General features: G+C 53.6%; 3 protein-coding genes across 7 annotated transcripts in view; 2 read left to right on the top strand and 1 right to left on the bottom strand.

The window, feature by feature from the left end:
* The first annotated feature begins 636 nt into the window (after nt 1-636).
* KLK4 (kallikrein related peptidase 4) lies at nt 637-4,728 on the top strand. Of its 4 annotated transcripts, none has more exons than XM_027617352.1 (5): nt 637-697; nt 2,038-2,200; nt 2,634-2,884; nt 2,971-3,107; nt 3,656-4,728. In XM_027617352.1, exons 1-5 carry the CDS (start codon nt 637-639, stop codon nt 3,806-3,808), a joined length of 765 nt encoding a protein of 254 aa, XP_027473153.1. In that variant the 3' UTR covers nt 3,809-4,728. The 4 variants fall into 4 exon arrangements, with proteins under 4 accessions (XP_027473153.1, XP_027473154.1, XP_027473156.1 ...); XM_027617353.1 differs by lacking the exon at nt 637-697 and adding an exon at nt 899-1,128; XM_027617355.1 differs by lacking the exon at nt 637-697 and adding an exon at nt 899-1,128 and having other exon boundaries at nt 1,901-2,200.
* Nucleotides 4,729-6,345: 1,617 nt separating this feature from the next.
* Nucleotides 6,346-15,159, bottom strand: LOC113935397 (kallikrein-1-like). The gene is made up of 5 exons (XM_027617361.2): nt 15,114-15,159; nt 14,005-14,161; nt 12,437-12,717; nt 12,147-12,283; nt 6,346-10,352 (listed from the first exon to the last, which is right to left on the bottom strand). The coding sequence occupies exons 1-5, from the start codon at nt 15,157-15,159 to the stop codon at nt 10,197-10,199; spliced, it is 777 nt and encodes a 258-aa protein (XP_027473162.1). The 3' UTR covers nt 6,346-10,196.
* The window catches only part of KLK15 (kallikrein related peptidase 15), a 33,438-nt gene continuing 28,709 nt past the window's right edge, over nt 10,691-15,419 (top strand). For both annotated transcript variants that reach the window (XR_003524032.2, XM_027617365.2), the window contains exon 1: nt 10,691-10,935. The gene's annotated coding sequence lies outside the window, so the exon portion shown is untranslated. The remainder of the gene's footprint in view (nt 10,936-15,419) is intronic.

The following is a 15,419-nucleotide window of genomic DNA, read 5'->3' as shown; positions in this document are numbered from 1 at the left end:
GCCCAGCGCAGGATCCCAGAGCCCAGAGGCAGCCAGGTGAGCGTCCCTGTGGTCTCTGCCCCGCCCACCGCCCCTAAGAGCGCAGTCTCCCCACAACTCCGCGCCCGCTGTGAATCTCAGCCTCGGGACCCTGTGTCTCCATGTCTCCTCCCCAAAGAGGTCTCTCACTCTCTCTCTGGTTAGGAGTGTCTCTTCCTTTCTCTCTCTGGCTCCCCTAGTCTCTCTGTTTCTCTGATGTCTCTGTCCATGACTCTGGCTCTCCCTCTGTCTCTGATTATCTCTTGCAAGTGCTGTCTCAGTCACCTCCGACCCACGCCACCCGGTCTCCATGCTCCTACTCTCCCAGTTTAGAGATAGAATGACACTTCCTCCATACCTCCCTCTCCATCTAATTCTCTCTCTTTCCACTTCTCTCTCCCTCTCCCTTTATCTCTCCCTCTAAATCTCTCTAGGTTCTGGGGCTCTGGGCGAGGATCTCAGACCTACGATGTGTGTGTTGGGGGGCAGGGGTGGCATAGGTCCTTGTCTGACCAATAATATCCTAGGGGTACAGGAAGAGAGGGAGACAGATGGAGGGAGAGATTTGAGCTCTAGGTCCCCCCAGACTCATCACCCTTGTGTGCAGGTGCTGACATCATGACCACAGCAGGAAACCCCTGGGGCTGTTTCCTGGGGTACCTCATCCTTGGTGTCACAGGTATCTGAGTGTGTGTGTGTGTGTGTGTGTGTGTGTGTGACTGTCTGTGCCTTGGGGCACAGTGTTTGTTCCTGTGCAGGCATGACTCAGTGTCCTCCTAGGTATGACTAAAGCTGCCTATGTGACAGTACCACGTGACCGTGCTCTCCGGTTACACACACGTGATTCCTTGTATCATAGGGAGTTTGTGTGTGTGCTGCCGATGCATTGTGTGTGTGTGGCTTTGCACACCTCTGTGTGTGACACATTGTGATGAGCTGTGTGCTCGAACCGGTGAGAGGCGGTGCGTTACTGGGAGAAGGATTCCGACGGTCTGTGCCTGTAAATATCGCGTGGAGTGACAACGGCGGCGGATGATGCTGTGAGGACGTGGGAAGCCCAGGGTGCCGCTAACAGGGAGATTGTGCTTCTGGAGGAGTCACCCATTTCGGGTAATATGTGCCTGCTTCCTGAGTCTCTGATCCACGGACCCCCAGAGACCCACGTTACGGGGCGACGTGATGGGGTTTCTCTGCGAGCCAGCTTGTTGCTGGTGCGACTGTGGAGGAGGCTGAGCCGGGGAAGGCGGGACACTGAAGGCCACAAAGAGCGACACTGTTTCTTTGAGCGTCTGGCTGTGTCACCCTTGTCTCTGCACCCTGTTTGAGGGTTTCTGCCTGTTCTGGGCGACTGTGGCCCGGGTAGTACACGAGCCTGGCGTGGTGCGTGCGTGCGTGTGTGTGTGTGTGTGTGTGTATGTGTGTTGAGGGAGGGAGGGGGGGGGAAGGAGGGAGGAAGAGACAGACGGAGAGAGATAGTAAATGGATCTTGGAGATGGGTGTGGCTGGCTCAAAGCTGCAACTCCCCTCTCGACAAGAGACCCCTTTCCTCCACTCTGATCTCGGCTTCCCGACTCCCATCCCACCCCAAGAAACCTGATCTGGTCCATAAAAGGGACCCCGCCCTCAGGAGGCCTGGTCCCACCTCCCGAGCCTAACTTGGCATTCACGACTCCGCCCCTAGGAGCCCCGACTCTGCCCTCAGGATCCCTGACTCCACCCATGAGGCCCTGGTCACGCCTTTGCACCATAGCCTCCCCTGAAGCACTGGTCACGCCCCCTGCGCCGTGAACCCCCTCAGACCCCGCCCTCAGGAGCCCTAGTCCTGCTTTTTGAGCCTGCCCCCCAACCTAGCCCACGCCCCTGCACCGATCCCTGCCCTTAGGAGCCCTGGTTCCACCCAGAGACCATCCCCAGACCTGACTACACCCTGGAAGCCCTAACCACGCCCTTAGTGCGTGGCCACGCCCCCAGGAGCCTTGTTCCACCCCGAGCCCGCCCCTAGCCCTGATCCGCCCTCAGGATCCTTGGCCTCGGGTGGCGGAGGCCACATCATCAACGGCGAGGACTGCAGCCCGCACTCGCAGCCTTGGCAGGCGGCACTATTCACGGAAAACGGATTCTTCTGCGGGGGCGTTCTGGTGCATCCACAGTGGGTGCTGTCAGCGGCACACTGTTTCCAGGAGTGAGTGCTGGGCGGGGCGGGGTGGAGGCGGGTCCTGGGGCAGGGTCGGGGGGAGGGGGGAACACGGGACCTGGATGTACTGTTAGCTGGGGGAAGGGGCCTAATATCTGGCTCCGCCTCCGTGCTAAGAGTGGAAACCTCTGTGAGGCGAGACTCTGCGAGGGAAGTGGGGGCTGTTGCTTTGGAAAGACAGCCCTGGGTCGAAATCCCATCTCAGTTGCTGAGTCACTGGTGGGTTAAGACAAATTCTTGTTGCTGGATTATTGATTGTGTGAATGAGGATTTGAGATCATGGCTGGGTAGCTCTTAGCGCCGTGCTTAGCGAGGAGGATGGGGTTGGGGAAAATGGGTGGAGATGGGGTTGTGCCTGAGGGTGACAATGGAGATAGCGGTGGAGTTGCCACAAAACTAACCCGTCCCCCGTGGCCCTCAGCTCCTACACAGTCGGGCTGGGACTGCACAGTCTTGAGGCCAACCAAGAGCCAGGCAGCCGGATGATGGAGGCCACCTTCTCCATACAGCACCCAGAGTACAACAAACCCTTTATCGCCAACGACCTCATGCTCATCAAGTTGAAAGAATCGGTGTCCGGGTCTGACACCATCCAGAACATCAGCATTGCCTCCCAGTGCCCAACAGCTGGGGATTCTTGCCTCGTTTCTGGCTGGGGTCAGCTGACTGATGGTGAGCTCCTGAGTGTGAGTACGTCCGCCCTCCCTGAAGGGTTCTCCTCCCAGCCAGAGGGGACTGACCCAGACTCTGCGTCGCAGGCAGGCAGCCCCAAGTGCTCCAGTGCGTGAATATCTCGGTGGTGCCCGAGGAGATCTGCAATGCCTTCTATGCCCCCGTGTACCACCACAGCATGTTCTGTGCTGGCGGAGGACAGGACCGGAAGGACTCCTGCAACGTGAGAGATGGGGGAGGAGAGAGGGAGGGAGGAGGAGACGGCGGGGGGGGGGGGGGGGGGGGCGGGGGGATGGAGAAGGGAGGGATGGGCACGCGGGAGGAAACAGACATGGGAAGATAGAGAGATGGAGAAACAGAGTCATAGACATGAGCGCGCGCGCACCCACACATAAATACCTCAGGGAGAAACAGAGAGAGAGACTCGTAGAGATGAAATGCAAAGAGAAATGGGGGAGGGGCAACAGAATATACCAAGAAATGCAGAGAGGCATGGAGACTCTGGGAGTCAGAGACGAAGAAACAAGCCATAGGGGGAGATAAAAAGAGAGAGGCAGAATAACAACAAACCCAGGAGAATCAAACAGCTGTTGGAACCTAGGGGAGTAAATTCCCTACAGTCTGGGCACTGGATGGGACCTCAAAGGTGTGCGTTGCTATCTTTTATTTCCCTGTCTTTGTCTCTTGGTGTCTTTTGGTTCCTTTCTGATCTCAATCTGTCTCCACCCTCTCTGTGTTTTGGATTCTCTCCATTCCTCTCTCCAAAACCAGGGTGACTCTGGGGGCCCCCTGGTCTGCAACGGGTCCCTGCAGGGCCTCGTGTCTTTTGGACAAGCCCAGTGTGGCCTACCCTACGTGCCAGGTGTCTACACCAACCTCTGCAAGTTCACTGACTGGATACAGAAAACCATCCAGGACATTTAACTACTGGAACTTGGTCCCAAGAAACTGAGCCCCCAGTATATGTTGTGGAAGGGATTCAGGACCCTGGGTGTCCAGTGCTTTCCTCCCTGAGACCCAGGAGTCTAGACCCCCAACCCCCTCCTCCCTCAGCCCCAGGAATCCAATCCCACCAAGAATCTTTTCCTGTACTAAGTGCCCCCTAGTGGCACAATGTTGACCCGGCCTAAGCAGTAGCAGAGAAGGTTGGTTTTTCACCTTTTTGTTCCCTTCTCTTAAGCCCAGAAATAAAATCTAAGAGAAACACAGGCTCTGTTTGAACTGTCATCCTTGCTTCCACTCCCATTCACAGGATTCCAGCAAATAACTTTTCCTCCTTGGGCCTTAGTTTCCCCCAGGAGGGCCACTGGATTCCCAAGGGAGGAGATATGCTTGAGCAGTTAAGAGAAATTGATTCTGTGGATGTTGTCCAATTTCAAAAGTCAAGTCGGCAAATGACAAATTAATGAGGTTTTCTTGCTTAGTTTTTTTCTTTTTTTTTTTCTTTTTGCTTTGGTTAACTTGTTTTGGTTTTGTCTTCTTAAATGCATTTGAAGAATTTTTCATTTGAATCTGCCTCAGAACTCTCCTGCTGTAACTGGGGCATGGTGGGAAGAATCATGGAGAAATATGGAGAGTGAGGGCAGAGATGGGGGGAGACTGAGGGCCCAAGAATATTTGGAATTGTTATCATACTCTTCACTGATAAATTATATCCATAAGAATATAGTGCTAAGAATGTCTATTCAAGAATATATTAATAAATATTTGGGAATCTAGTCATCTGGAGATACTCCTCAAAATACATAAAGTAAGAAGTGAAATAACTAAAAGTTAAACAAATCCCCACTTATAGAAGAGGATTTAAAGATGGTTCTTAGGAGGGATGGGTTAGCCTGGTGATGGGTATTAAAGAGGGCACGTTCTGCGTGGAGCACTGGGTGTTATGCACAAACAATGAATCATGGAACACTACATCAAGAACTAATGATGTAATGTATGGTGATTAACATAACAATAAAAAATTTAAAGAGAGAAAAAAATAAAAATAAAACCATCCCCCCCCCCAAAAAAAAGAAGAAAGAAAATAATAGAACAGGGGATCCTGGCTGGCTTAGTTGGTAGAACATGCAACTCTTGATCTCAGGGTTGTAAGTTCAAGCCCCACATTGGGCATGGAGCCTACTGAAAGAAAGAAGGAAAGAAAGAAAGAAAAAGAAGAAAGAAAGAAAGAAAGAAAGAAAGAAAGAAAGAAAGAAAGAAAGAAAGAAAGAAAGAAAGAAAGAAAGAAGGAAGGAAGGAAGGAAGGAAGGAAGGAAGGAAGGAAGGAAGGAAGGAAGGAAGGAAGGAAGGAAAGAAAGAAAGAAGGAAAGAAGGAAAGAAGAAAGAAAGAAGATATTAGAATGAGCAAGATAAAGGTGAATAAGGACATAATGATCAATAGGATTAACAAACTCTATTTAATGGTTATATATAGAACACTGCACCCAGTATCTGAAGAATATACAATCTTTCCAAAAGACACATCTACCAGAATGGCTAGAATTAAAAAGAATTGCAACACCGAGTGTTGGTTCACATGTAAAACAGCTATAACTCTCACACATTGCTGAGGGGGTATAAATGGTACAACTGCTTTGGAAAACAGTTTGGCCATTTCCGAGAAAGATGAGCACCCATTTACCCCATGGCCAAGAGGTCCACGCCTAGGTATTTTTGTAAGAGCAATGAAAAAGAAAAGACTAGCCAAGAATGCTCATCGAAGCTTTCCTCATAATAGCCAGATTGGAAACAATCCAAATGCCCATACATGGGTGAAAGGACAAACTATGACATATTCATTCCATGGAAAGCTACTCAGTAATAACAAGAAGTGAACTGTTGATAGACCCACCAATGGAGGTGCATCTCAAAATCGTTACGCTGAGTGCAAGAAGCCAGACACAAAATATCACACACTGTATGGTTCCTCTTCTACGTGAAATTCTAGAACAGACAAAACTTATCATGGGATGGGAAGGAGGAGTAAATGTGGAAACAGTGGGAAGTGATGTAAGAGAACTTTTCTGAGGTGACAGAAATTTTCTAGAACTTGACAGGAGTGTGGGCTACAGGGGTCATGCATTCATCAAAACTCCTTGAACCGTACACTTGACACCTACACGTTGCACAGTATATACCTCAATAAAAAATTATACCTTAATTAAAAAAACTTCATACAACACTTAACAAAAAGTGACCAGATACTGAGCTATGAAGCAAATCTTAACAATTCTCAAAGTTGTAATATACCGAGTATGTTGTCTGACCACAAGGTAATTACGCCAGAAATCATGACAAAATGATAATGCAGAAAATCCCCACATGGCTTTTTTTTAAAGATTTTTATTTATTTGAGAGAAAGACAGAGAGAGATTACAAGCAGGGAGGAGGGGTAGAGGAGAAGCAGGCTCCCCGCTGAGCAGGGAGCCCAGTGCAGGACTCCTGACCCCAGGACCCTGGGATCATGACCTGAGCTGAAGGCAGCCACTTAACTGACTGAGCCACCCACGTGTGTCAATTTTTGAAATACACTTCTAAATAACCCACAGCTCAAAGAAGAAACCATACTGGAAATTATAAAATATTTTGAGTTTCATGCCAAGGAAAATACAATGCACTAAAATATAAAATGTAACCACTAAAGAGTAGAAATAGGGTAAATTAAGTCCAAGCAAGCAGAAAGGGAAAAACGAAGGGGAAAAAAAATCCCACAAAATTATACGATCCCCTAAAGGTAGGAAACACAAAAAAAGCAAGATAAACAGTAATTTAAAAGTAAGAGGATATTAATCGTACTAAATATATCAATAATCACAATAAATGGAATTGGTTAAACTCAGATTAGAATGTAAAAGGGTTCTATGCTGTTTATTAGAGACACACCCCAGCTAACGGAAAAGTTGAAAGCAGAAAATGATTTACCAAGAAATATTACCCCTAAGAATAGTAAGGTAGCTTTACTGTTATCAGTCAAATTAGGCATTAATACTAAAACCATTACTAGGCAGAGTGGGTCACTACAAAGTAATAATTCTTCATAAAAAAGTTTGATAATAAATATAACTCCAAATTTGAATATACTTAATATAAAAATTGGTAGGAGTACAGGGAGAAATGGAGCAATGCATCCCACGGAAGTGTGAGATTTCAACACCACTATCATGCAAAGGATTTGGTATCACACAGACCACATTCTCCAGCCACGATGCAAGAAAATTAAAATTCAATATGCACATCAACATAATACCCATATGCACAGAAGTTAAAATGCAACCACTCATCTGAATAATTCATGATAAAAATTAAATAATAATGGACAAAAATGGATGAAAAGGTCATCATAATGGAAATTTTTAAAAACTTTGAACTGAACGATAAAAATGTGACATGAAAACTTGTGTGGGGCGGCAGATTTATAGCTTTGAATAATTAGATTAGAAAGAAGAATGGGTGAATATAAAGGAGCCAAGGTGTTAGACAAAAAAATAGCCAATAAGCCTAACACAAAGGAGACTGAAGTGGGGAGACCTCCAGAAATGAAGATCAGGTGCTAGCTGGAGGTGAGAGCAGCCTGGGGCTCTGGGTCAGAACTCACTCTCAAAGTGCTGCCTTTCCCCAACCCATGCTCTAAACACCCTGATGGGGGTCCGGGAGGTGGGTGGGTTGGGGGGTTGTGGACTGGAAGAGAACAGCATTCTGACCCCCCATGGCATGTGTCCACCAGTTGTAGGGGTGGGTGAGCCTGTGGAGAGGAGCTTGTAAGCCTCGCTGTGGCTCCAGGAAGCAGCGGCAGATTGGAACCCAGCCCAGCCCAGATCAAGCCAGGTGAGTGAGTGACAGGCTAGTCCGTGTCCTGCCTCTCTGGCCCCCACATCACCTTCTGGGTCTCTGATGTCTCTGTCTCTCCATCTGTGAGTCTGAGTCTGTATCTCTGGCTTGGTAATTTCTCTCTCTTTCTGTCTTTGCTGTCTCTGTATCCTCCAGATGCAGCATCCGTCAGCTCTCCTGTCCTGCTGTCTGTCTCCATCACCTGATTTGTCCCTCCTCTGACACCCTTGCCTTATCTTTCTTTCTTTTTTTTTTTAAGATTTTATTCGCTTATTTGTCAGAGAGAGAGAGAGCACAAGCAGGGGGAGCGGCAGACAGAGGGAGAAGTAGACTCCCTACTGAGCAAGAAGCCCTATGTGGGACTCAACCCCAGGACCTTGGGATCACAACAACCTGAGCCGAAGGCAGACCGACTCCGCTGCCCAGGCCGCCCGCCTTATCTTTCTCTTTCTCTCTGAATCTCCATGTTTCTGAACCTCACTGTGTTTCTCTTTCTTTGATTTGTGTGTGTGTGTGTGTGTGTGTGTGTGTGTGTGTGTGTGTGTGTGTGTCACTGTCACGCCGTCTTCCCTGTTCGGAATTGTTGCTGACACTTTCTCTCTGTTTTCCTCCCGGCTGTCTCGCATTCCTGTCTCTGTGTCTCTAGGCTTCACGTCTCAGGGCTAAAGTCTCAGGGCCCAGGATGAGGTGCCCTTCCTACAGCCCTTCCCCACCCAGAGATCTCTTGGGAGACAGTGGAAGAACAGAGCGAGGTGGGGGGCGGACAGACCTGAGCTAACGGCCTCACACTCACCTGAGGACTCGGTGGAGCCTGAGACTTCCCCCACGACTCTTGCGTGCGCAGAGAGGCCCCATGTTGGGGAGGGAAGGCGTGTGAATGTGAGATGCTGCGTGCACCCAGGCAGGTTTTGCAACTGTTGTGTCTGAGGGTGGGGAGAGGCGAGGTGTGTGTAGGGAGAGAGGTGCAGAAAAGGGGTCCCAACATATAGCTTTCTTGACTGAAGACTGTGTCCAGGCCTCACCTTCCTGAACCTTCCTGGGTCCTGACCCCGCCCCCTGAGCCCTGGTTCCTCCCCTTTGTGCTCTGACCCCGCCTCTAGGAGTCCAGGCCAGGGCCCGGCCAAAGCCCCATCACTAAGGGCATGGAGTGCGGACCACCCTGGGAGATGGCCAGGTTGCAGGAAGAGGGACTCCACTTCATCCCCTGCGGGTGCTCTTGAAGCGGAGTGTAGGGCTTGGGGCGGGGCCTGAATTGGGAGCGGGGCTGTGCCGAGGCGGGGCTTCGTCTCTGGGGTGGGACCTGAGTAGAAGAGGGAGGGCTCTTCCTCAGTTCCCGAAAGGGTTTCGGGTGGAAGTTGGAGAGGGGTTGAGACAGGATGGGTTTGCTACAGAATTGCTTGTAGATGGAACTGAGATGGGGCTGACGTTCAGGTGGGAGCGCAGCTGAGGGGGAGGCTGCCAGGGCACTGACGTGCTCATCCACAGCAACTACAACTTCCGACTGGGTCCGGACAACCTTGGCGGGGACCGAGGGCCCCGCGGCCAGGACCTCATGCTCACCAATCCGAGCTCAGCAACTGCAGAACCGGACTGGGTCAGCACCAGCAGCATCACCACTGGTGTCCGGCTGGCACTTACATCCCCAGTGAGCTTTTCAGTCACTGTCCCTGCCCATGTGCCCCGGGGGTGGGTGGTGGGGGTGTTGTCCCTAACAGCTCTGTCCCCAGTCCGCGTCTCCGAGCCTGGATCCTGACCCTAGGCGACAGCCCGAGCTTCCTGCAGTGGTGTCTGAGGAGGCCTGCCACGCAGTTCCCTCTAGATTCACTCTCTTTTGGGGCCTAATGGGCAGGGGGCCGAAGTAACTGTATTCCTTGGCTCATGGACCGTTGACTCAGCGTCCATAACTGATCCCTCCACTGTGTTTAAATTCAATTCATTGACTCAAGCCCTTGACTAATAACTAATGATTCCTTCTCATACCCATAATCCACTCCCACGCCCCACAGGCACCCCTTCTGGCGTTACTTGACTGCACTCTACAGAACGAGTATCCTGGGCGCACAGTGTAATTTATGTGAGGTTGTTATGCTCCATGACTCATTGTGTGTTCACACTTTTTCACTCATGGCTGTGCTTAAACTCCATCCTTGGTGCGCCTGCATGTGCTTTGTACTTCTGACTCTGCTCAGTGCCACGTGGGGAGCATCTACCACAAGTCACTGTCCACCCTTCCAGGGTGGACACCCATCTCACCCACAAGAACATGGCCACCCCTGCCTTAAGTGTGTCTCTGTAGAACCTGTGTGAGAAGCTGTCCCCTGGAGCTGGGGGGGGGGGGCCCAATTTGAAAGCCACTGGTCTTCCCCGTCTCTACCCCTGACTCCACACTTTAGGACACAGGCCGGGTGGGTCCCTAACTTCCACATCTAGAAAGGACAAATGATGCCAGAATTTGTCTGCTGTGTATTCTATTTGACTAAGGGGAGGGGAAGGTCAGAGGCATTCAGCTGTTGACCAACATGGTCTTTTTGATCCATTTCAGGTAGGGAATCAGTTTGGTGTAGACAGCAGGCATACTGGGGCTGCCACATGGGATGTGGCCCCCGGCTGGGATGCCCTGAAGCACACCATCGCAGATCAGTGGGCCCCCCAAGTCACCCTGCAGCACAAAAGGGGGAGGAAAAGGAAGGTCAGCAAGGCCTCAGGTTCCGCCTGCCAGCGGAGCGCCAGCTCTAACACCTGGGCTCACAGAGCGCAGACAGCAACAACCCAGCTCCGGGGAAAAAATCACAGTTCTCTCCAGAGTCCACTTCCAGAGGACCAGTGGGCTTCCAGCAGGGAGCACAGAGAGGACAGCAGCTCAAGTCCTGGTCAACGGGGAGAAGCCTGCAGGGTCTGCTTTCTGCGTGGGGCAGGGGCGGGGGTCCAGAATAGTCCCAGCGGACAGGTCAGCAGGGAAAAGACGTGGGATCCATCTACTAGACCCTGCGAACTTCAGGGCTCATCTCTGATGTCACCTCTCCCAAATAGCTTTCTCTGACTGGATACTCCTCCGCAAGGCCCATGAGCAGAGAGGGGCAAGGTCAGTTCTGAGGTTAGAATGACCCACTGCGGCAGGACAGAGATGAGACAGAGGGACAGAATGAGGGCCAGAGGCCTGTGAAGAAGGCTGAGGTGAGGGTCCCGGTCTGAACAAGGACAAACCTGGGTTGAGCTCGGCAACAGACACGAGGGGACAGTAGGTGAGTCGGTGGGGGTGGGCAGGAGGGGCCAGCCTTGGGGTCGGATGGGTTGGGGGAGGGGCAGTTGGGGGGGGCGACTTCCGGACCCAAGGGTGGAGGAGGACCGGGCTTGGGGAAGAGCGGTGGGCTCAGGCGGGCCTTGGGGAGGTGAAAGGCTGGGGTGCCACCTGCGTGTCGTGTGTGTGGGATATTGTGAGTGTAGACGTCTCCTTGGAGCTGCTCAGCCGAGAGACGAAGGCCAAAGTTTGGATCATTCTAGGTCCTGTCTGCCCCTCTCTTCACTCCCGGTCGCTCAGCAAACCCCGTGGGCTCCCTTTAGAGGTAGCAGAAGTGGACCTCTTCGCCCTCCCTGACTCCATCCTGGCCACCCCTGTCCTCACTGCACACCAGGCCCTCCCCGCCCCCCTTCACCCTTGTGGCCTGACCCCACACAGATGCCTGAGGGACCTGGGAACACCCAAGTCAGGCCCCGTTCTGCTTCTGCTCAGCATTGCCCACAGCCCCCGGGTCCCTCAGAGGAGTGGAAGTTCCCTCCCTGTGGCCCCAGGTGAGGCCCCACAGGATGGGCCCCTGTCTTCCCTCCGGTGTCACCTCCCGCCCTCTCCCCTTGCTCCCTGGGCTCCATCCACACTGGCCTCGCTGACACCCTCACACACACCAGGCCCACTTCCCCCGGGGCCTCTGCACCTGCTCTCCCTCTGCTCTTTCCCCACGTTCCGCGGGGCTCAGCCTCACCTGCTGCAGGTGTCTGCTCAATCCCACCTCCTCCCTCAGCACACCGGCTGTCTCCCCCGGCTCCACAATGTCTCCTTCTGCCCCACGGCACCAGCACCTCCTAACATGCACTGTCACTTCTGTGTCATGTTCACTGTTTCTGTCTGTGCCACTCACACTGGGGGGGGGGCTTCATGGGGGGGGCTTCTCTCTATCTGGTCACTGCTGTCTTCCCAGGGGCTAGGTTGGTGTTGGGCACGCAGCAGATGCTCAGTAAGTACGTGCTGCCTGGAGGAAGGGATGGATTGTGATGTGGAAGACTGGGGTGCAGGTGGTACCTGGATGGGAGTGTGGGACAGGGCAAGGCCTGAGGCACTGGGGGGCGGCTCTACAGCTGGGCAGCAGTGGGACTGATGCCTGGTTAACCCTCACACCCCCGCCCCGAATCTGGGTCCCCTCCCCCAGGCCAGGTGGCTGAGGGGGAGAGGTTGGCTCACCGGGCAGGTGTCACTGTTGCCCTCCAAGTTCCCAGCGCACAACATGTGATCTGTCACCTTCTGGGAATGGGCCTTGGCACATACATCATTGGGCAGGAGTTTGAGGTCCACACACTGGAGATTGCCGAGGTATGTGTCTAGGACCAAGAGGGGGAAAGGGTGTGGCCAGACCCTAGGTGCCTCCTCAGTCTTCCTCCCTCAGACCCCGAGTTCGGTCCCCAGCCCCCTCCTCCCTATACCCAAGTGTCTGGGCTCCAGGCTGCACGGTCTGGCCCCCGGCGTGCACTTACCTGGTTCAGGGCTGCCCCAGCCAGAGACATAGCAGGTGCTCCCCAGTTGGGGTTCCTGGGTGGGCAGGTCCAGGACTCCCACAGTATCTGTTTTCTGGGCGGGCTCTGCCAGGCGCAGCAGCATGAGGTCATGGCTATAGTCCTCTCCGGGGAGCTGGGTATGGTTCTTCAGGAGACTCAGGTTGAATTCAGGGTGTGGGAAGCTATCACTGACCTGGACAAGCTGAGCTGTGTCTTCATGCTCGAACAGGTTGTGGCGACCCAGCCAGAGCTGGTAATTGCTGGGGAGAGAGGGGGCCCCAGGGAATGAGGAGAGAGAAGGCCGAAAGGGAAATGGGGCCAGGGAGGGTCTCGAAGACAGAGAGAGACAAGGAGTAACCTTGGAGGGAGAGAGAGAGAGAGCCTGCAGGAAGGAATTAGTCACGGAAAAATAGAGACCTTGGGAAAACAAAAGATTGTGACAGCATGAAAGGCAGATCCAGAGACAAAGAGAAACAGTGAAAAAGAGAGAGCTTGAAACAGAAGGAGCAAGGCAGAGGGTAGAAGAGGGAGCCAGAAGGAGCACAAAGGGGACAGGAGAGGAAGCGAAAAGGCAGCGGCCCCGAGAAAAGGTCCCTGGAAGGAAGCAAGAACAGACAGGAAGAAGGAGCAACAGGTCCAGTGAGACAGGGACAGGAAGCAAGGGCAGAGGGTGGGATACAGATGGGGGGGGCAGCCTGAGAGAAAACAGGGAGGGAGGACCCCGAGGAGGGCGGAGGGGCCTGGGGTCAGCTCAGCTGCAGCTGGGGCTGTGGGGCTGGCTCCCCAGCAGCGGGGGGGCGGGCCTGCAGCCCACGTTCGGCATCCCCCTCCCTCCCCTGACCTCCTCCACACCCCCTTCACCCCCAGACTGTCTCCTCTTCCTCTCGTCCTCCACCCCCCTTACTACTCCCCCCCCACTGCCCCCTTCCTCCTCCTCCTTCCTCCGGGGCCTCCACCAGGCTCCAGCTGAAACCAGCCCTCCCCTGTGTCCCCTGCGGCGCTTCATTGTCCTGGAGGGAGGGGCTGGGCACATGAGAAGCCCCCTCACACACACATCTCAGGATAATCCCTTCCTTTTCTCTGGGGGTCCCCCTCAGTCTCATCCTGGGGGTGCTCAGCAGCGATGGGGGAGAGAGAGTGAGGCAGAGACCCAGAGAGAGAGAGAGAGATGGGGCAGAGAGATGGAGGGTGAGACCTACAGTGACAGGGAGGCAGCAGAGGGACCCGGAGGTGGACAGACACACGGAGACACACAGAGACACCAAACAGAGAGAGAGATACAGAGATAAATCTTACTCAGATAGACACACGACAGAGCAGTTACTGAGAGACACAGAGACACAGTTACAGGGAGAGACAGAGACACAGGCTGCCATGGGAGGGCTTCCCTGGGGTTGTCCCTGCCACTGTCCATGGGACCCAGCCCAGTACCATCTGTTTCCCTCAGTCCCCCAGCCTCCCCTGAGGTGAACCCAGGGTCGGTGCCCCGTTGTTTATTCCCGTGGGAGCACAGACGCCCCCTCCCCACATGCCCTGCCCCCACTCACTTGTGTATGCAGTGGGCAGCTGTGAGCACCCACTGTGGGTGCACCAGGACGCCTCCGCACTTGATACTGCTGAAATTGTACACAAGCGACAGCCAGGGTGGGAAATTCTTACACTCTGAGCCTCTGCTGATTGGGCACTGGATGGGAGGCACAGCACCTGCAGAGGGGTGCTGGGTCAGGGCAGCTGGGAGGTGGCAATGGGGCCGGGAGGACCTAGGCTAGGAGAGGTACAAGGGCACAGAAGAGCAGAGCTGGGGGTCTGGGGAGACGGGCAAGGGGTATGGAAAGAGTCTGGAATTCTCCTGCAGTCTCTTAATTGGGTTTGTGATGGGTCCTGCCTGGGGAGACATTCTGCTGAAATAGACCCCACCCCAGGAATCAGGTAGGAGAGAACAAGGCAACATCTGGAGCAACTGGTGGTGTGGGTACCAGGTGTCCCGCAGTGATTTGGAGTTCCTGGACTGGGGGACAACTGGCTTTGGTGGAGATGTTGGCTCAGAGAAGAGGAAGGGGTATAGAAACAAGCGTTAGGGACTTCAGAGGAGAGGGTCATTGACTGGAAGGAAAGAATTTGGGGGTCTTTAAGGGGTCTCGGGCTTAGATATCTTCTACGCCTGAGGTGGCATTTGAGGTTCTGAGAAGGTTTCAGTGTTTAGGGGATGGGGCTGAGAGATGACAGCTGGATGGGAAAGGTCACCCGGGGGCTCAGGAGCCAGAGCACTGGACCCTGGAGAATTAGGAGGTAGGACAGGAAGATCAGGGTCCCGGGGTCCAGTGAGGAGGGGATGAGTTGGGGAACCCCAAAGAGAGAGACAGAGATGGCCCCAGGCTGTGTCTGTCTGGAAACTGCCTGGGGGTCACTGGGAGGAAGCAGGTACCCAGTGTGGCAGTGAGGACTGTAAGGAAGATGGCTGGGTGAAGAGCTAAAGAAGGTTTTGTGGTGGGGGTGGGTGAGGTAGGAAGAGACTGGGTACCCTGCCTGGGCTGGACTGCGGCCTGGAGGAATAGGGCTGCACAGATGGGGAGAAGGGATGGCCTCGTGGGGGCGGCAGGGTCAGAGCACCATGAGAGTCAGGCCCCTCTCCCTCTCTCGGATCCCCTCTACTCACCAGTCCACCCCAGGGACATTGCCAGGCACAGGACCAGGAACCACATGGTGACAGAGTGTCCAGGAGCTGACACAGAGTGAACTAGGAGCTGGGGAGCAACCCTGGGGAGCCTTTAAAGCCTACACCCCCCATGGCCACGCCCCTGATCTGCTGCCACCAAGAAGCTGGCCAAGGCCTGGCCCTGCTTCTGGGTGTGGAGAGCGCCCCCCCCCCCCCCCAGGGCTATGGGAGGGATGGAAGAGCAAGCACTTGTTGTTCTTAGGCCCTTAATCATTATGGATCTATTCCGGGGTCTGAGGCCAAATG

Source organism: Zalophus californianus, chromosome 17 (assembly GCF_009762305.2).
Source record: "Zalophus californianus isolate mZalCal1 chromosome 17, mZalCal1.pri.v2, whole genome shotgun sequence".
NCBI classification, from domain to species: domain Eukaryota; kingdom Metazoa; phylum Chordata; class Mammalia; order Carnivora; family Otariidae; genus Zalophus; species Zalophus californianus.
Note: the sequence above shows the minus strand (reverse complement) of the source record. Positions and strands in the feature narration are given on the sequence as shown.